Genomic DNA, 22,349 nt, shown 5'->3' with positions numbered 1-22,349 from the left:
ACAGGCGTGAGCCACCGCGCCCGGCCTCAAAAGCCCCATTTCAATCTGAAATTCAGATTGGGGATATTTTGGCACTGTTAACAGACAGAACTGGAACAAAACCCACCACACTCTCCTGACTCTTCGTTCAATAACCTTTCAATATTTCTCACTCTTTCTTTCTTTCTTTTTTTTCCATTTCAGCTGAAATTCTGAACAGCAGAGTTATGGAGTATCAGAATCTTTCCATGGAAACCTCCATATGGCCTTTCTATATATATTCTCGTATGTCTTATTCTACCAACACAACAATAAGCGTGTTGCAGTCAATGTATTAAGCAAAGCAAACCTGCCAGCCAGCAAATTCAAATAAAAAATAAAGCATTAAAAATCAATGGAGATGTTAAAACAACACGAATAGAAAACTAGTAACTACCATCCATCCTATTTGAATTATCAAGCAGAACATGACCATAAAATTTGGTAACTTGTTACATTACTCTTTGTGATTTTCTAATAACCATGCTAAGTGTATTTCCACAGTGAGCTTTTGGCTTACTATATACATTCTTGGTGGATAAATTGTTCATCTGTTTTTGAAGTGTTACCTTACTATTTTGTTTACAAGATAGTCTATTGGGTTGATTCAGGATGTAACAAATATATTCAGTACCATTTCTTGTGTTGTATTGTGTTGTGCTGTGTTAGGTTTTTACATACTGTAGTGTTTTGCTGTATATGTGTGGTGTTTGATTTCAACTAAAGTGTTATTAGTGGGGAACAGAAGTATATGTGCTTAAGAACATGACAGGTTCATGCAAATATGCTCTCTTTCTTTAGAATATTTCTGTAGGTTTCTTGGGACTGACATTTAAAACGCCTCACTTTTGAATGTGCACAAAACCTGCTCATTAACATGCATGTGTATAATTTGTACCTGCAGATCTGATGTTGCATAATACAATCAAATTACTAGATTTTTTAAAGAGAGAAATAATTACCTGCACAAAGCAGAGAACTTCATAAAACATTAACCCCTAATTCACTCTTCTTAAATAGCTTGGCAAATAAGACTTTACCTTTAAATGAATTTCTCAGCATTTATACTAAAAATTATGTAAAGTGCTCATTAGATTTTTTGTGTGTGTGGCTTGAGAATCCTATCTCCTAAGTTGAGTGTCTAAAACTGAGCCATTTGTCATCTTCAGCTGAGAAACTGGTACTTGGGAGCTTAAAAATATGCTAATTACAAGTTATAAATCAAACGGAGAGATGGGGGCATGGAGATAGTTTTTACGTACTGGAGGAAAGTGTGTAAAACCATGGCAATGTCACCTTTTACACAAATGCCATTTTCCAAATGCAAATGGCTCATGCTCTTTAGACTACTCTTTGAATAACAAGTAAGATGCAATCTAGCAAAAGTCAGTCAGGGTGAAAGAGAATTGGTTGCAAATGAGGACTTTCCTCCCCAAATGGACGGTCTTCTCTGTTGATCACAGAGGGAGCCTGAGTACAGGCTTGGAGAAATGGCTAGGACAGGGAACAGGGAAGCACTTACAATTATTCCTTGATTTATTCAAAAGAACTGGGAAAGATGGTTGTAGTTGTCTTTAGCTTCGGTTCAACTGAGTTTCGTTTTGTTAAACAGTTCAGTGAAGGAGAAAGCACCTGTGATATATGGCAAGTGTCCCCCTGCCCAAACTTTAACATCAGACCCTCTCACATCATAATCAAGCCTCTTTTATGCTTGTTTGGATTCGTTTGCCTTTATATTTGTTTGAAAATGACAATAGAGAGGGTTTTATCACCCTTTGAATGAGACAGAGTGGCTATACTCCACAGAGCTCAGCTGAGTTCACATTACTAATATTTATGAAATAATTTTACAACCAAATAATTCCTGTGGTGTGTGACATATCTCATCCACTCTACTCATTTATTAATGTTATTATACAGTGGTGGAAACACGTGACATTTTACATCAAGTAATAGATTTAATATTTTCTAGTAAATAGGTGTTCTTCCACCAGAAAGTATAAAACCATCATATACACACACACATATATATATAATGGTTTTTCTCCTTCATGAAAATGACAAGTAAAAAGCAAATCTGATTGAGGATACCTTAAGCTGGCTAGAAGTGTTTGAATCACAGAACAATGGAATTAGCAAAATCCTTTTTATAGTTGATGGAACTGAATCCAGGGGCATATGACTTGCCCAAGGCTACCTTAGCTATTGTGGGACCCAGAAATATCTCCTGCTTCCCATTGTTCCTCCTTTTCACATTGTTTTTGCTTCAGAACATTTGATGCTCTCTTCCAAAGCAGACCCATTTGGCTCAGAATACAAGAGAGCAAAATTAGCTTTCTGGGAATTGATACTCTGTTGATCTTAATTATCCATCCAAATCCTGATCAACAGTGCTTTCTAAACAGCCTTGCTTGTATTGAGTCATTGTCAGCTGTTGACAATGTTGCGTGGAATTAGAGATCAAGAGTTGTCCTGACCTTTACCTATGGACTCTGAACCAGTTAATTTCTGTTTCTGAAATCTTAACATTGCTATAGAAGAAAGTAGTGTATGCCTTTTTGAAATTCATCATGTATGGAACTGAGTTTTGTATGATCCGTGCCAGTGCCTCTCCAGAAGGGCAGATCTGATTACATGAATCCAGGAGGGATGCACCTGAGCTAGTCTGGATATATTCCTTAAAGGCGACAAGAACTTTTTTGTGCAAAATGAACTTTTGTGTAGTTTGACATCTGCATGCAGTGAATTGTCTCACTTAACTTTTTCAACTTTGGGCAAAGATATACATAAACCATAGATAACAGACCTAGAGTACAGCTGTTTTCTTGTTGCGTTAAGCACTGGAAGACATTAACAATGACTTACTTTAAAGTAAAAGGTTCCGTGAGGGGTATTTAGGGCCATTGTATTTTTGGTGCCACAATTTTCTACATTGTTGGCATTTTAAAAGTTGTTTTCTAAATGAACTTAAAGAAAGAAAGCTCAAAGCCCTAAAGTTTTGATCAAATTCAATAGAGTTTTGAGAAAAAAATACAATTTTAAGATAGCACTCTTTAAACTAGATGTGCAATGACTTATTCAAATTATCTTTATTCAAGAAAAGAAAAGAAGAAAGATAAGTCATTAGACTATAAATTTCCATTTAAAAAGACAAGTCACAAAACTAATCAGTGACTCTAAACAAAAATTTACTGGATGAATTGTATATATAAAATTCTAATCACTTATGATTCTTAGTTAACATTTTATAAGCTTTGTATTTTACAGGGGCCTCTATTTATCCAAATTTATTGTTTTTGTCCATTTTTCTCAGCCTTTTGCAAAAAATATGCAAGAGTGCTGAAACTTGGATAAAACGGGTCATGTATACAGAGAAAATAATCTAAAAGTTATCTTTAAGAGGGTTTTAGTAGTGTCAACTTTTTAAAAAAGTACTATGTGACCATAACATACGTATATTTTAAAGAGGGATTAAGATTAAAATAAATGGATTCATAAAATTGCTATCTAAATACAGTATTTACTTTTGTAATTGGAGCATGATTCCACAATCAGCTGTGGCATTTCATTTCACTTTTCTAGATCAGAGGCTTTAATTTGTAGTTAATCATGATGTGGAAACTCATCTTCTCTCTACTCCATCAATTTTTTTCATCCGTTTTTGAACATCCTGAAGCACTTTGATCTTGCCATAAGTGTTGTCCTATACCACTAGGCGGTGTTCACTAATGGGAGGGCCTCAGCTCACCTGCTCTCCAATTTGGGAAAAAGCAAGTACCTCCTCCCTACCATCAGCAGAAACTGAATGAAATTAATCTTTGCAACTTGAATCTGTTTTAAGTAGCATTACCAATAAGCATAGTGATATCTGAATAAGGAATGACATTTACATTACATTTTATTAAATAAGAGAGAAAGTTAATGTGCTACTTGAAATGTTATTTGGTTCTTTGTCCCCCTCTTTGCAGAGTATAGATAAGGATGCTCTTAGGTAAAATGCAGCCACAAGTTTTCCGAGTTCCTTTAGTCTGTAGGGTAGGCTATGAGGTACAGAATGATTAGAAACTGAAATCCTCATTATTTTTCTCTCAAATACATTTCACATACGTTGAAACAGAAATAGGCAAAATTTATGAGGGAAATCTGATTTCCCAATTCTGATGAATAGATACACTAAGACAGTAGCCTTGTTTAACCAGTGCCTGTAGAAGGCACTAGAATAAATAGCATGTCCAAGAGTATAACAACTTTTTTTGTAAATTTAGTTGCTAGCCTAATCAAACTGTAAATATAACTCACTAATTGGTACCATATTTTCATTTTTCTTATTGTTCATCTTTAAAGTTTCATTTTATTGCTTTTTTGTAGCTCTAAGTAACTAATCAATTTAATTTCAAAGGAAAGTTAAAGAAAGTTTAAGCTTTTACTGCATGGATTCTGCCCACCTAGCTAGGTTCTGAACTGACACTGAAGTATGACAAGATACAGATTATAGTCCAAAACTATCCTTTACAGTTCACAATTTAAGAACAAATTTAACTTTATATACAAATAATAATTGTTATCTAATTATATTTAGTTGTTGCTTTGGCAACAAAATTACAACATGGCTACCTTTAGACATTTGTGTATGTGAACATTTTACTTGTAAACTATAGATGATTTGTGACAGTATGAGCCTGTAGAAAATACAGCTCAAAACTATGAAAACAGACATGGTTGAGTTCTTTTTTAATCCCAAAGGCCCATATATAAAAGCTGAATTTGTGTCCTTGTGTGACTTTTTGTGAAAAAGTTTATAACACATGGATTCTAGAATCAGGCTTTATAGTTTATAGAATTTGTTGTGTGGATAGGGTTATTCCACAGTATTTAGACTTCAAAACACAATCATTGCATTTTTAATACATTACCTAACTTTTTTTATAACTTAATTCAAAATTATCCCATTCAAGTGGCATAGCTGTAGCTGCAAAAATTCTGTTTTCTGGAATTACATGAGCAAATATAGCTATATGAGGATTAATGTATGACTAAAGCCTCTTTTGAAATTAATTCATATTTTTAAAACTATACATAAAGATACTGTGGAATGACCCCTTAACAGTGTTTAAGAAACATATGCTGCAGTTAATTGACTGTCTCAGTTAGGGTGCGGATGTGTGAGACACACCTTTTTTGCACTTATGTACATAGTCCATGAAAGCAATCCTTGGAGCTTTTTTTAAATGTAAGAAGTCTGTGATAATAGTGGATAAGTTAGTAAGAGAGAGTTATTTCTAAGGCTTTGAAAAGGAGGGTGTTTTTGCTCTAAGACTTAACTAAAGCATAATGTTGCTTTGCTGTTATGGAGGCTTTCTAGTTTGCTACAGGTCACCAAAAGAGAACGCTAGTAACAGGTAACAGGTCAGCCTCAGCTAACAGCACTGAACAAGAGTAGAATAACTTCATCTTTTAACAAGATTATTAGCAAAGATTGTTTGCTTTTTAAATTAATCCCCCCTATAAACACACACACACGTGTGCGCACGCACACACACACACACACACACCAGGCAGTTTCTAGAACAAGTTTTCCTTTTTCAGTGGTTGTAAGCAGTGAAATACCTCATGTATTACAAGATAAATATTACCGTTATGATAGAATCAGATTTCATCTTTCACAGAAAGTGATCAGCTGATATATGTGTCAGTTAAAATGTTTATCAATTAATAGGTATTTAAGTGACAAATTGTTAATGTTGACCACTGTTCCTCCTTTAAGATCCAGTAACCAAAACCAAATCGGTAACCATTGAAAGATGATATTTAACAGTTAAGGATGGCCAGCATAGGGCAGTTCATTCCCTTCAACAAAGGGAAAAAAAATGCTCCTGGCACAACTTTATAACTGGCTTTATTTACATTATACCTGTTCAGTGGAAGCTGTTTTCTGACCTACCTTTACCAGATTACAAAGTAGTTAACTGTGCCACTTCAGCCTCCCACTGTTTTAACTAAACAGAAGAGAACCAGCCAAAATCTTACGTAACACAGGAGCTGGAAGACAATGTTTCAATCTGACCATCTGCCAATTTTAGCTCCCACGCCACCTATAGATAGCCAGTTAACTTTCTTTTTGCCCCCAGGCAATGAGGCCTAGAAGAGGTCAAGGTTAGAAAGGTTAAGCATTTGATCACCACAGGTACTTGTAGTACCTAGAGAAGGAGCCCATCCTGGGGTTGGTGGAGTTGGTATTGCTACTCGTTTTGATAGTTCTCATTTACAGAGAAAGAAAAATAAGCCAAAGCCAGAAAGCAATCCAAGCCTTACAGTTGTCCAATACCTCAGGGCCAGTTGGCTAGAATTTTCTTTTCCCTCAGCCCATAATCACTTAGAGTTAGCCATACAACAAACAGCCTGACAATCTGACCAGCATTTCCATTGATATAAAATGTAAGCATTCCTTCATTCTGTAGTTAGGAACTCCAACTTCAGCCTTATCTCCAACATAATTTCCCAATTTAACCTATGTACTGATATGGACATTTCTTTGTGAATATGCCAGATTCAAGAATGTATTTTTCTAAGGTCAATAGAGATATGACATTTTAAGTCAGGAAAAATCACCTATAAATTAGTAGGAATAACTGTAGAAGCATCACAAAAGATACCCCATGAATAGATGGCATGGTGTGCATGCTGACAGCCACGGGGTCATACTCTGGAGTTTCAACATAGAGACTGTGTTTCAATAAATAAGACAAATTGGGGAATTAAGTAAAACAAATGGATGTAACTGAGGCCCCCCCCCCAAAAAAAGCCCTCTATTACTAACCTCAAGAAAGTATTTAGTTTGACTAATTTGTGCAGTTTCCAGCCCTTCTACTTGTTCTTGCCTGTAAGAGAATCACTAATACTCAAAAGCTGGATTATTGAAGAGAAATTTTATCTTTAAATAGAATCCATCCACAATTATGGTATATGTAAAAAAAATGTATGACTATGAAATAAGTCGCAGCTCTTTGCAGATATTGCAAAATCCTTGCTAGGCATCTACATCATATTAGTTTTTAAAAAAATACCTCTGTAACAAGACCTAAAAGTAACCTAACTATTAAGCAGTGCTTTTTTCTCTGAAAACACACAACCTAAAGATTTATCTGTCATAAAACTGCATGGTTCCAGAGCTTTATTTCTGTGTAGAGATGCTATTTGTTAGTGATGGAAACAAATTATTTTGTTGCTATGTCTTTTGTGTCTAGCAGTTGAGAGAATGATATGACCATCATATCACTGGATTATGGGAATGAATGCCCTTTTCAAAATAAACTTATTTATTAATATTTTAATATTATTTTAATATTATAATATTAATAATATTTTAATATTATTGTTGCTGCTTTAACAGAAAATGAGCCATTTGTCCCCATGCTCCCAAATTACAATGATTTAAATTAAAAAACTTTTGAAGGATTTTCCTAAATATATTCTTTTTTAAAGGACTAACTTTGTGCATTCATATAACAACAATTTGGAATAATGTGAAAAATGGAGGCACATAATTTGGGTGGAAAATGGCGATTAAAAATATATATAAGAAAATTATTAGCCATGTGTAACATATTTAAATAATGACCAGAATATTTCATGAGTACCAACTCTTCCCATAGTATTTTTCCTCCAAAATGCAATAGCTCATTCCCTCAACTGCAGACGCTTTGATTTTTTTCAAGTTATAGTGCTGTAGTGCTTGTTTATGTTTAAAAGTGCACATTATGCAGCTCATTTTAGTATGCTACTTCTATGTTTATTTTTTGTTCTTCTAATAAAATGCATAAACTTCTTGGTTATGTCTTTTTTTATGAATCCATATTCACACATTAGGAGTTCACTTGAAGGCTATTCATGCTCTAGTATATTAATCCTAATATTTAGTAATTCTAAAATGAAATTTAAATTTCTGATTTGGCTCAATGTTATATTTCATACATAGAGTAAATTTATTTCCAAATATACCATCAGTATTTTGAATTATGTAGATAATATATCCGTTGTGTTAGACCTATTACTCTTATAAGATTGAAGTTACTGACACAAGAAAAACACTTCTATTTTAATAAAAGAAAACTTACTTAAAATTTTGAGAGAATGCTTACTAGTTTCTCTTGTGCCTCAGAAATCCTGAGGCATATTCTAAGATACATTATTAGAAGTTTCTCTTTCCCAGTTATTCATGTCTATCCTGCATCCCTAGTGTAACATATGAAACCAGTGTTGTTTATTTCATACTTTCCAGATGGGCATCAATCATTTCATAACAATGAGATGCATGAATTTTTCCATTAAAATGTTTTCTCTCACTTAAAATTGGTTATCTTCAACAAATGGCACAGTAATAAAAGGATGATCATTTTTGTTCTTTAAGAAAGTAAATGTAATTTAGTAATACTTTATTCTGCCTTATTTCAAAATGCTTCAAAAATGCGAATCTGGAACTTCTCTGCATTGACCACTGTTCTGGAGTTGGGCTGATTGATAGAAAACTGCGGTGAAGAGAGTTTAGATCAGAGGCTATGGCAGAGCAAAGTATTACTGATGTGTCTCTTAACAGTGAAGAGGGTCAGGGAGGAGGTTGGGTCCTTGTCAAGTGTCAGCTGCCCTATACATAGTTCTCTTGCCCCTTGTGCCCTGTTTTACTATTTCTAAGGTGGTTCCCATGATGGCATTTCTTGATAAGCCCACTTTGAGCCATTTAATGTTTTGTAGGTGTTTCTGTGAGTCTGATAATACCAGCACTAAAAACAGTTCAGTATATAGACATTTACAAGAGGTCTTAGGCCTCTTCAGAATTCAGTTAATGTCTTTCTCTTTGAGGATGCTGAATGTTAGGTAAGAATTCAGGGCAAGCATTCCCGACCATCATCAAATTGGAGACTTGGAGTTTCTATTGGCTGGAAGAAAGTTGACCCACAGGCAAAACCAGATGTAAACCAAGTTTGTCTTGGGTACTTTTCAAATTCTTTTCACAGCATCCTTTTCTCATCCCTCATGGTGGCCTCTGGCCCTGGAAAATCCTCATGATAGCAACTTATCAGGCCTGCTTCCTCTGATAGATCTGGACTTTTCCCCTTAAGTGCTTTCCTGTTGGGCTTCTCAGACTATGGAGAACTGCTCATAGTTGAGATCTAAGAGACAAATTACCCTATGGTGTTCAAGAATGGCCGTATTTAGTATACTGCCTGTCCTGGAAGTGTTCACATTTAAAAAGGCATGACTTTCCAATGGGGAAATATCAGACACCTACATGCATAGATAAGGGAAATATGTTTTACTTAAGCAAACTTCTAGGCATTGAATCTCAGTGTTTAGGCGCAGAGATGGAATTCCTATAAGCAATGCAGTCATTCACCACATCAGGAAGGCCAAAAAATGAAGACTCTCGTAATTTTGTTATTATCAGGAAAGGTCTGCTATGATAATGAACCTAAAATACTGACTAGATAGTGAACATCCTAAAATTCCACTGACCAGAATCCATTCCCATGGTCATCATCTGTAGAGGGCATGATACAGTGACAGGCCTGAGGTATGATTATAATTCTGGAGTAATTTAAAGCCTATATTTGTTAAACTTTAACAGATGGACACACATTCTCTGATTTTCTACTTGGCTCTTGCCTGTACTAGAAATGCGCATTTAACTAAACCTTCCCAGCTTTTCTGTTCAGTGCCTGACTTACACTACTCCCTTAGGCAGGAGGACAGTGGGTGTCTGGGGAATAAAAGCCAAGAGCTCCAAACAGAGGATTTTGGATACAAAGGGCAGCCACCAGGAAATAGCTTTGTGAGAAGGACAGACTATCTGATTCCCATTTGTACAAACATGTCCAAAGCAAAAGCACAGCATTCTAAAGTGGATGCAGAAATTAGTATACAATGGCAGTTCTGGCCAGTGCAGCCCAGCATTTTTCTGTTGTGCATGGAAAGAACACAGTGAAAAGGCAGGCAGGGCATCCGGTGCAAAGTGCAACAGACATAGACACACAAATCCAGTTTTCCTGATGAGAGAGGGAGCTATCTCTTCATAAGTGATGCAATGCAATGCAGGCATGTACAAGTACAAGGAAAGATTGATTTTTTAAAAATCATAGTGTAACTGGATGAATACCAGCAACAGCACCTGCTAAAGCAAACAGCCTGTTCATTAAAAACTGGACTTGAGGGAATGGAGAAAGAATCTGAGGAGCCTGCAGTCAGCATGCTTGTAGAGACCTTATGGCTACAGAAGACGATGATTAACCCATAGAGGTTCAATGTAGTTCTCAAGAAGAGGGTGGGAAAGCATAAGATGGGGACTAAGACTTTGCCTTTAACCTCCATGACATGAAGAATTGAATGACTGTTTGTTGGAAAAAATGGCAGTTATGAGATAATTGTATCCGTGTTAATTATATATATTTCTGTATATATAGTAAGTGGTTATTGATGTGCCTTTGTTAACCATTTCACTATTTAATAAATGTGTGTGTAGTTTATTCAAAGTGTTTCAGTCCTTCTCAATTTCTATGAAAAAAGTCCCAAGTTAAATCCACTTACGGGTAGTTATACTAGGAAAACTTGCACCCATAAGAATCCCTGCAAACAGTGGTCATAATTTGGGGCTCACAGAAAGGGCTGCCAATGAAAGTCAAGCGGTATTTGTTCTAACAATCACATCCCATTTTCACAATTCATATACAAAACCTCAGTGATAAGCAAGTGTTTACCATAAACTGAACTACAAGCCAGCGGTAGAGAACACTCTAATAAGCAACTCCTTTCTTCTGATGGACACCATCAGAAATACTAAAGAAGCCTGGAATCTCAGTGTCATTGGGATGAAATTCTGGATCCAGAGGAACACCCAAACCACTCAGGAACAATATCCAAGGAGTGTCAGGCATCCCAACATGTTGTCCTCTACTCTCCACATTCTGGAGAAATGTTCCTATGGGGGAAAAAATACAGCTCTAGATATTGTTAGGGTGGCTTAGGGAAAAGTCAGTCCAAGAATAACTTTTTTAGTAATAACAGACTAAAAAATAATTGGAAAATTATGATTATGAATGTATTCAGTGCTGCGCCATTTGACCCTTCTCCTTTCTGCTCCATCCTCCACATTACTGCCAGAGTCATTTTCCTAAAGTCAGATGGTGGATTATTTCGATTCCTGATTAAAATCTTCACAGCTCCTCAATGTCTATGGAATAGTCTACACTCTGACATAGCACTCTTTCGTGCTCTGCCCTTGGGCGTGCCCTTCACCTTTCCCCTCTGCCTTCTGTAATGTGTTATAAAAGCAAGCCAAAGGTGAACAGTGGTTCAAACAGTAAAAACAGATTTTATTCAGGACTATTGCCATATGGGAAAAGAGATCTCAGTATTGAACGGGGTTCAATTCTAAATACAACAAGGAAAACTGGGAATTTATAGCCAAGGAGTAGGGTAGGGGACAGTGGATGGAAGATTACTAAGAGGAAGCATCAGAGATAAGGCGCAGGGTGGGGTGGGGGGTGGATTCCGGCTAACCTGACCTAACAGGATTCTTGCTGAAGACAGGTCAGGGTGAAAAGACATCAACTGGGAGTTGGTAGAGGATGAGAAACCTGATCAGATATCAAGGGTGGGCTTCTGGCTAAACCAACTTGGCAAGATTCTTGCTAAAATTGAGCAATGCAAAGACAAACATGGAAGTGTAAACATTGAGGCCAAGTTGGGAAGAGGACTCAGAGGAATCTGACTAAAGTTTAATCAAGGAAAAACTTCATCACTGTACATTCCAGGCAAGTTAAAGCACTGTTGGGGAAATGTAATAAAACAAGAGATCTTCTCCCAATCCAGAAATCTTCTCCAGAAAGCTAGTAAAGAAAGAAAACACTCTTATTATTGAACATACATTAAACCAGAATGTGATGTACATCACAGGTAACTTGCTAAGAGAATGCAAAGACAGAAAGGAATCTCACCCCCTAATATAGCCAAGCAGATACAACCCATTACATGTATGTTCCCAATATAAGTAATGACTAGTCCTGGAGCAAGAGGATTTGAGAGCACCTTTTGTCACACAAAATTTTGTCCTAACTTTATGGTGATAATTGGAGAAGTCACTTGTGTTGGCTTTATCTGAAGAAGAAACAAATGTTCTCATCTATTTTAAGCAGGAGGTAGTTTTGCAAACTGGAGCAAGGCCCATGAAAGTTAGGCTCTTACCCTCCTATGGGAACTAGGGGACAGGGATGCTACCTCCCTTGATGTTTGCATTTCAAAAAGATAGCTCCTAGGAGTTGTAAGACTGGAAGAAAGGCTTACATTTTTAGCTATTTAAAATATTTGCATAAAAAAGACTTGCAAAGGACAGAGAAAGAAATTTTAAAAGAAAACAGAAGGGGGTAGTGTAGAAAGAAGACTCTTCCCTTATGTTCAACAGGGAAAATTAAGCTTCTTATTTTTAACTTGTATCTGCCTTACACCGCTCTCTGTTTCCCAGATACACACCATAGATTCCCATGTCTGCCTTTTCGTCTCAACTTGGAACATCTTTTCTTCTTCTTCTTCCTCTTCTTTGCAAACCCATCCTATGTTGACATGGTTTGGCTGCGTCCCTACCCAAATCTCATCTTGAATTGTAGCTCCCATAATCCCCACATGTCCTGGGAGGGACCCAGTGGGAAGTAATTGAATCACTGGGGGTGGGTTTTTCCTGTGCTGTTCTTGTGATAGTGAATAAATCTCACGCGATCTGATGGTTTTATAAAGAGCACTTCCCCTGCACATGTCTCTTGCTTGCTGCCATGTAAGATGTACTTTGCTCCTTCTCCACCATCTGTCATGATTGTGAGACCTCCCCAGCCATGGGGAACTGTGAGTCCTTTAAACCTCTTTCTTTTATAAATTACCCTGTCTCAGGTATGTCTTTATTAGCAGCATGAGGATGGACTAGTACATATGTATGTATCAACTAGCACTCCCTTGAGGTCTTCTCTGGCCTCACCTGCTACACTGAGATGCAGCTAATATTTCTTTAGTGCTTACCAGGTGATCTCAAACCTCAATTCCCACATCCTCTATAGTGCTTCTAACATTATCTCTGTGCCTCCTTCATTAAATCTGGCTTCTCAAGAGCAAGAACCAGGTCTCTTTGATTTTAGTATCCTTTATGATACTTGGAACAGTAGCCATACAGTACAAATGCAATAAAAACTTGGGGGAGAAGGCCAGGCGCGGTGGCTCATGCCTGTGGTCCCAGCACTTTGGGAGGCCAAGGCAGGCGGATCACAAGGTCAGGAGATCAAGACCTTCCTGGCTAACATGGTAAAACCCCATCTCTACTAAAAATACACAAAATTAGCCGGGCGTGGTGGTGGGCACCTGTGGTCCCAGCTACTCAGGAGGCTGAGGCAGGAGAATGGTGTGACCCTGGGAGGCGGAGCTTGCAGTGAGCCGGGACTGCGCCACTGCACTCCAGCGGGGGCGACAGAGCGAGACTCTGTCTGAAAAAAAAAAAAAAACTTCGGGGAGAAATAACTAACAAGTCAGGGCACTTTTATTGTAATGAAGAAAGAAAATCCATTCAAATAAAAGGGATTTATGTAATGATATAGAAAAATTTCTGTTTCCAGTTGCAGGAAGAACAACTGGGCCTCATGAAATTGAAAAGTTATCAGATGGCTTGTTTCTCCCCTGTCTTTCTCCCTGCCTTGATCTCTCTGTGTCTGTCTGTCTGTGTCTCTCTGCTCCATTCTCCTGCTTCTGTGTGCAAACCAGCTTTCTCTGCTTACTTATAAGCACTGATAATAACTTATCAGTGATTGATCAGGACTACTCCCAGAATGGCAGCCTTGTACCAAGAGTCTTCATGAGTGATAGCCAACCTGAGAAGCACCTGCAAGGCTTATGAAACAAAGATTGCTGGGGACCCACCCCACAATTTCTGATTCAGCAGCTATGATATGACGTATGAGAATTTGCATTTCTAACATGTTCTCAGATGGTTGATTCTAATGCTCTGTGGACTACACTTTGAAAACCATTGATTGATATGAACTTCAAGCTTGACTCCCCACAAAGAATTGACTCAGTCACTGGGTTCCAATGCCTGAGTCTCATGAGAGAGAATCTGATTGGCCCAATTTGAGTCAGATGCTATCTCTGTTGCACTTAGTTGTGGCCAAGAGGTTGGAGTCACATGGTACATATGACATGTTGTCTCTTTGAGGTTGTCGGTTGGGAAACTTTCCCAAGAAGGTAGATCTCTAGTAGAGTCACTGCCATGGCTGTTTTTAAAGACATTAGATTTTCTACACTGAATTAGTTCCTTGGTTCATGTGGCTCAATTCTCCATAGCCAATAGAGCTGATAGGAAAATAATAACCATCTATTGGGCATCACCAGCCAGTCATCTAAAATTGAATCAAAACTTTATGCTCAGCCCTAAAATCATAATCTTCCTGGGCCGGGCGCAGTGGCTCACGCCTGTAATCTCAGCACTTTGGGAGGCCGAGGCAGGCGGATCATGAGGTCAGGGGATCGAGACCATCCTGGCTAACACGTTGAAACCCTGTCTCTACTAAAAATACAAAAAATTAGCCGGGCGTGGTGGCAGGCGCGTGTAGTCCCAGCTACTCGGGAGGCTGAAGCAGGAGAATGGCATGAACCTGGGAGGCAGAGCTTGTGGTGAGCTGAAATCGTGCCACTGCACTCCAGCCTGGGTGATAGAGCAAGACTCCGTCTCAAAAAAAAAAAAAAAATCATAATCTTCCCTCTCAAATATGCTGCTCTCCAGTCAGTAGTGCAAGTCAGAAACTTATTTGACTCTTCCTCCTTTACTCCAATCTATAAACTTTAGTCAATTCTATTTCCTAATTATTTTCTCTATCCCTACTATGCTTGGTTAGTTTAACTTTACACCCTACCTCCAGTGATTTTTTTTTCTAAATCTGTTCTTCACATGACTTTCAGAGTGATCTAGCTAAAGCAGCTTCTCAACCTTAGCTCTCAGGACAGTTGTGTTGGGCACGGGACAGCTGGAGCCTGCGCCTGTTGTCTTCAGCAGCATGCAGCTGCAAGTCTACCTCACCCAGAGTGCCACACAAAAATTATCATGCTGCATATACTAAGATGTGATATGAAAAGAGATTGGGAAGCTTGGATCTAAAGCGCAACTTTGACTACGCACCTCCTCTGCTTAAAAACTTTCAATGACACCACATGGGTCTTGGGATAAAGCCTAAATACACCTTACAATAGCCTATAACATCTGGCATGATCCAGTCCCTGTCTAACTCTCCAGCCTCATCTCTTCCCATTACTTGCCTTGGACTTGCTTCAACAAGCACACACTTCAACAGCACACACTCTGCTGTTTCATGCCTACAAGTCTTTGCCGGTGATTTTCTTTCTGCGTGGAATGTCCACGCTCCCCCTTTTTACCTGGCTACCATCATTTGAGGATCTGTTTAAGTACCATATCCCCCAAGAAAACTTCCACTTCTGCTCCACACCTCCATTAATGTACTCCTTTTTGAAACTCCCATTATACCTTGAGCACGTGTCACTGGATTTACCACACTGTATTAAAATATTTTTTCTGCTTCTCCCACTATCCTGTGAATTTTTTTGAGTAGAAGTTATGTGTCTTATCTGTTGCTCTGTTTCCAGCAACTAGTGTAGCAATTAGAAAGTAGTATCATACAACTCAATAGCAACAACAAAACCCAGCTTGAAGATGAGCAAAGACTTGAACAGATATTTCTTCAAAGATATGCAAATGGCCAATAAGCACATGAAAAGACATTCAACAGCATTAGGTAAAGGCAAATCAAATCACAGTGAGATACCACTTCATAACCACTAGGATCACTATAATTTTTGAAAACCCAGAATGTAACAGGTGGTGAGGATGTAAAAATTGGAACACTTAGTGCTTTGCTGGTAAGTGTGTAAGATGATACGCCACTGTGGAAAACAGTTTGGTTGTTCCTCAAAAAGTTAAACATAGAATTACCATACGAATCAACAATTTCAGTCCTAGGAATATACCCAAAAGAACTGAAAGCAAGATCTTAAACAGGCATTTGTACACCCATGTTCACAGCAGCATAATCCACAAGGGCCAAAATGTGGAAGCAACCGAAGTGTCCAAAAACAGATACATGAATAAGAAAAATATAATATATGCATAGAATATTATTCAGCCGTAAAAAGGAAGGACATTCTGACATATGTTATAATATGGATGAACTTTGAGGACATTATGTGAAATAAGCCATTTCCAGAAAGACAAATACTGTATAATTACACTTAAATGAGATATCCAGAATTCATAGAACCAGAAAGGAGAATAGAGGTTGTCAGGGACTAGAGGGAGGTGGAATAGGTAGTGTTTAATGGGGTATGATATGGTTTGGCTCTGTGTCCCAACACAAATCTCATATTGAATTGTAATCCCCACGTGTTGGGGGAGGGGGCTGGTAGGAGGGGATTGGATCATGGGGGTGGTTTCTAATGGTTTAGCACTATCCTTTTAGTGCTATCTCGTGATGGAATTCTCATGAGATATGGTTGTTTAAAAGTGCATAGCACTTCACCCTTCACTCTGTCTCTCCTGCCCTGCCATGGTAAGACGTGCTTGCTTCCCCTTCAGCTTCCGCCATGATGGTAAGCTTCCTGAGGCCTCCCAATCATGCTTCCTGTGCAGCCTGTGGAACTGTGCATCAATTAAACCTCTTTTCTTCATAAATTACCCAGTCGCAGGCAGTCCTTTGTAGTAGTGTGAGAACGGAGTAATACAGGGTATTATAGAGTTTTAGCCTTACAAGATGAAAAGAGTTCTGGAGGTGAATGGCAATGATGGTTGTACAATGAGAATGTACTTAATACCACTTAACCGTACACTTAAAAATAGTTAAGATGGTAAATTTTATGTTATGTATATTTCACCACAATTACAAAACTAAAAGCAGATGACTCCGCTGCTTCTATGCTAAGCTTGGACACAAGAATTCCACTTCCAAGACAGGGAGACACAGTCCTGGGGATCAGTCTCACTCATTGTGCTACCCAGACATTTCCTTCTCAGGTTCTGCCATATCCCCCAGAGCACTGAGAAGGTACAGGATACACAACAAAATAGAAATAGGTTCCTAACTGAACTCCCTTCCTTTTATCTGGTCTTTTACATCGCTCAGGAAGTTTTCCAAATCTCTTTCCCATTTTGCCTTTTCTGTCGTTTCCATCCCCATGCCTTCATCTCTATCCCTGCCCCCACTTCCAGGACTATCCAGAATAATTCCCTAAATAAGGCAATGCTTTAAAAACCAGCCAACCAACCAACAAACAGCAACAACAAACAGGATGAGAGTTGGGTTTTCATATCTGATTCAAAAGCACATAAACAATGGAAAATAAAGTCTTGGTTACCCACATGATATGGAAGGGGAAAATACCTACAGCACTGAGGAAAAAATATACCCTACTGTCACTAAATGATTCTTAGCATGAGCAGAATGGGAGGTGGCACATTGTAAGACTATGAGGGTCTACTTGTCAGGGTACTTCTGGTTGTAAGTGAAACACTTCAAAATAATGCTGGTTTAAGAAAAGAAGACATATATTAGGTCAAAGAGTTGACAGATCCTGAGTGGTTTGATTTCAGGCATAGCTGTATGCTGGCACTCAAGCTGTGAGGATAGAAATCTGCCTCTTTTTATCAGCTGTAATTTCTGTGTTTATCACTGAAAGGTCCACCCTTGCATCCATGTAGAAATAATCCAGAAAATAGATACTTGTTCCCAGTTGTTCCAGTATAAGTCCTAGGGCTGATTCATACAGTTCTAGCCAGATGCTAATATCAGTTTGGGTCACATGCCCATTCCTGAAGCCAGAAAATAGAACATTCTCATTGGCCAGGCTTGAGTTTATGTGCCTACTCTTTGAACCAGGCAGTGGGAAATCACCGTTCAAATCTTGTGGATTGAAAATGAGAGGGAGAGGGGGAAGGAGAAGAGGGAGAATGCAAGAGCTGGTTCCTTGAAGGAAAACCATAGTGTTTTCCCCGAACAATCGGAATGTATGTTGGATAGACAAAAACAACACATGAACACTATATTCCACTATTTGATAGCCTGCCGATTTACAAAAGCTCTTCGACTAATATAATTATATCATATACAGATGAAAGTGTACTTGTGCCCTCTATACAGAGACAACCCAAGTACATATACCCTAAGGGTATCCTTTTTTGTTTTTTGTTTTTTGTTTTTTTTTTTGACAGAGTCTTGCTCTGTCACCCAGGGTAGAGTGCAGTGGCACAATCTCGGCTCACCGCAGCCTCTGCCTTCCGGGTTCCAGCGATTCTCCTGCCTCAGCCTCCTGGGTAGCTGGGAATACAGGCGGATGCCACAATGCCCAACTAATTTTTGTAGTTTTAGTAGAGACAGGGTTTCACCATGTTGGCCAGGCTAGTCTCAAACTCCTGACCTCAGGTGATCTGCCCGTCTCGGCCCCCCAAAGTGCTGGGATTACAGGCATGAGCCACTGCGCCTGGCCAGGGTATCCAATTTTAAGTGCAAGATCTTTTAGTGATTTACAGTCATCTTGGACACGTCTTGATGTAGCTCCCCATGGTCTCACATTTATGGGTACATGATATTCGACTCCATCTAAAATATCCAATGTCCAATATTAGAGGGAAAACAGGATGAACTAAATAAAATCTCCAATTTGGAAGTATGATTCCATCTATACATCATTCTGGAAAAACGAAAACCATGCAGCGGAAGTCAGATCAGTGGTTGTCATGGGTAGGTGCAGGGGTTGACTAAAATGGGGCAACACGAGGGAATTTTGGACGGTGATAAATCTATTCTATTTCTTAAATCTGGTGTTTGTGGTTTTATGACTATGCATTTGCCAAAACACATAGAACAATACACCACAAAGAATAAAATGTATTATACATAAACCCAAATAAGTCAATAAAAACTTCTTCCTTCGGCTTTTGTGACAACATTTCTCATTTTCCTCCTTACTTTTATCACTTATCCTCCTCTACTCAGAGAATATATGAAGATCTTCAGGGTTTAGCCCAAGGCCACCATACATATATATATGATAGAAAGTCTACACTATACTCAAAGACAATCTCATCCATTTCCACGATACACATCTCTAGCCAAGACACTTCTGGCCTTCAGACCTTCTGATACACTTCAATGTCTTATAAGCATGTCAAACCACACATGTCTAAAACAGAACTTAGTGCTATGTCTTCACCTTTAGCCATGCTTCTATCCCAATCTTCTCTATCTTAATAAATGATACCATTATCCACTTATTTGCTTAAGGCAGAAAAGTGGGAGTCATACTTGGTGTTCCCCTTTTCTTCACTTCCCACATCCAATCCTACCTCTTAAATTTATGTTAATCCTTACTCTAGTCCAAGCAGTTATTATACAATCCAGTTTCAACACCTTCCCTTTTTCTGTATTCTATTTTTTTTTTTTTTTATTATACTTTAAGTTTTAGGGTACATGTGCACATTGTGCAGGTTAGTTACATATGTATACATGTGCCATGCTGGTGGTATATCTCCCAATGCTATCCCTCCCCCCTCCCCCCACCCCACCACAGTCCCCAGAGTGTGATATTCCCCTTCCTGTGTCCATGTGATCTCATTGTTCAATTCCCACCTATGAGTGAGAATATGCGGTGTTTGGTTTTTTGTTCTTGCGATAGTTTACTGAGAATGATGGTTTCCAATTTCATGCATGTCCCTACAAAGGACATGAACTCATCATTTTTTATGGCTGCATAGTATTCCATGGTGTATATGTGCCACATTTTCTTAATCCAATCTATCATTGTTGGACATTTGGGTTGGTTCCAAGTCTTTGCTATCGTGAATAATGCCGCAATAAACATACGTGTGCATGTGTCTTTATAGCAGCATGATTTATAGTCCTTTGGGTATATACCCAGTAATGGGATGGCTGGGTCAAATGGTATTTCTAGTTCTAGATCCCTGAGGAATCGCCACACTGACTTCCACAATGGTTGAACTAGTTTACAGTCCCACCAACAGTGTAAAAGTGTTCCTATTTCTCCACATCCTCTCCAGCACCTGTTGTTTCCTGACTTTTTAATGATTGCCATTCTAACTGGTGTGAGATGATATCTCATAGTGGTTTTGATTTGCATTTCTCTGATGGCCAGTGATGATGAGCATTTTTTCATGTGTTTTTTGGCTGCATAAATGTCTTCTTTTGAGAAGTGTCTGTTCATGTCCTTCGCCCACTTTTTGATGAGGTTGTTTGTTTTTTTCTTGTAAATTTGTTTGAGTTCATTGTAGATTCTGGATATTAGCCCTTTGTCAGATGAGTAGGTTGCGAAAATTTTCTCCCATGTTGTAGGTTGCCTGTTCACTCTGATGGTAGTTTCTTTTGCTGTGCAGAAGCTCTTTAGTTTAATTAGATCCCATTTGTCAATTTTGGCTTTTGTTGCCATTGCTTTTGGTGTTTTGGACATGAAGTCCTTGCCCACGCCTATGTCCTGAATGGTAATGCCTAGGTTTTCTTCTAGGGTTTTTATGGTTTTAGGTCTAAGGTTTAAATCTTTAATCCATCTTGAGTTGATTTTTGTATAAGGTGTAAGGAAGGGATCCAGTTTCAGCTTTCTACATATGGCTAGCCAGTTTTCCCAGCACCATTTATTAAATAGGGAATCCTTTCCCCATTTCTTGTTTTTCTCAGGTTTGTCAAAGATCAGATAGTTGTAGGTATGCGGCGTTATTTCTGAGGGCTCTGTTCTATTCCATTGATCTATATCTCTGTTTTGGTACCAGTACCATGCTGTTTTGGTTACTGTAGCCTTGTAGTATAGTTTGAAGTCAGGTAGTGTGATGCCTCCAGCTTTGTTCTTTTGGCTTAGGATTGACTTGGCAATGCGGGCTCTTTTTTGGTTCCATATGAACTTTAAAGTAGTTTTTTCCAATTCTGTGAAGAAAGTCATTGGTAGCTTGATGGGGATGGCATTGAATCTGTAAATGACCTTGGGCAGTATGGCCATTTTCACGATATTGATTCTTCCTACCCATGAGCATGGAATGTTCTTCCATTTGTTTGTATCCTCTTTTATTTCCTTGAGCAGTGGTTTGTAGTTCTCCTTGAAGAGGTCCTTCACATCCCTTGTAAGTTGGATTCCTAGGTATTTTATTCTCTTTGAAGCAATTGTGAATGGGAGTTCACTCATGATTTGGCTCTCTGTTTGTCTGTTGTTGGTGTATAAGAATGCTTGTGATTTTTGTACATTGATTTTGTATCCTGAGACTTTGCTGAAGTTGCTTATCAGCTTAAGGAGATTTTGGGCTGAGACAATGGGGTTTTCTAGATAAACAATCATGTCGTCTGCAAACAGGGACAATTTGACTTCCTCTTTTCCTAATTGAATACCCTTTATTTCCTTCTCCTGCCTGATTGCCCTGGCCAGAACTTCCAACACTATGTTGAATAGGAGCGGTGAGAGAGGGCATCCCTGTCTTGTGCCAGTTTTCAAAGGGAATGCTTCCAGTTTTTGCCCATTCAGTATGATATTGGCTGTGGGTTTGTCATAGATAGCTCTTATTATTTTGAAATACGTCCCATCAATACCTAATTTATTGAGAGTTTTTAGCATGAAGGGTTGTTGAATTTTGTCAAAGGCTTTTTCTGCATCTATTGAGATAATCATGTGGTTTTTGTCTTTGGCTCTGTTTATATGCTGGATTACATTTATTGATTTGCGTATATTGAGCCAGCCTTGCATCCCGGGGATGAAGCCCACTTGATCATGGTGGATAAGCTTTTTGATGTGCTGCTGGATTCGGTTTGCCAGTATTTTATTGAGGATTTTTGCATCAATGTTCATCAAGGATATTGGTCTAAAATTCTCTTTTTTTGTTGTGTCTCTGCCCGGCTTTGGTATCAGAATGATGCTGGCCTCATAAAATGAGTTAGGGAGGATTCCCTCTTTTTCTATTGATTGGAATAGTTTCAGAAGGAATGGTACCAGTTCCTCCTTGTACCTCTGGTAGAATTCGGCTGTGAATCCATCTGGTCCTGGACTCTTTTTGGTTGGTAAACTATTGATTATTGCCACAATTTCAGCTCCTGTTATTGGTCTATTCAGAGATTCAACTTCTTCCTGGTTTAGTCTTGGGAGAGTGTATGTGTCAAGGAATGTATCCATTTCTTCTAGATTTTCTAGTTTATTTGCGTAGAGGTGTTTGTAGTATTCTCTGATGGTAGTTTGTATTTCTGTGGGATCGGTGGTGA

At 38.5% G+C, this 22,349-nt stretch overlaps 1 protein-coding gene and 1 long non-coding RNA gene across 15 annotated transcripts in view; one reads left to right on the top strand and one right to left on the bottom strand.

The window, feature by feature from the left end:
* The window catches only part of MBNL3 (muscleblind like splicing regulator 3), a 118,113-nt gene extending 110,270 nt beyond the window's left edge, over nt 1-7,843 (top strand). For all 14 annotated transcript variants that reach the window (XM_063703039.1, XM_063703035.1, XM_055376293.2 and 11 more), the window contains one exon: nt 184-7,843. In XM_063703039.1, the coding sequence (XP_063559109.1) occupies nt 184-195 (12 nt within the window). In that variant the 3' untranslated portion in view covers nt 196-7,843. The remainder of the gene's footprint in view (nt 1-183) is intronic.
* The window catches only part of LOC129530043 (uncharacterized), a 228,964-nt gene that overhangs the window by 52,928 nt on the left and 153,687 nt on the right, over nt 1-22,349 (bottom strand). The gene's annotated exons all lie outside the window — the stretch shown is intronic.

The sequence above is a fragment of the Gorilla gorilla genome, chromosome X (assembly GCF_029281585.2).
Source record: "Gorilla gorilla gorilla isolate KB3781 chromosome X, NHGRI_mGorGor1-v2.1_pri, whole genome shotgun sequence".
Classification (NCBI taxonomy): Eukaryota; Metazoa; Chordata; class Mammalia; order Primates; family Hominidae; genus Gorilla; species Gorilla gorilla.
Note: the sequence above shows the minus strand (reverse complement) of the source record. Positions and strands in the feature narration are given on the sequence as shown.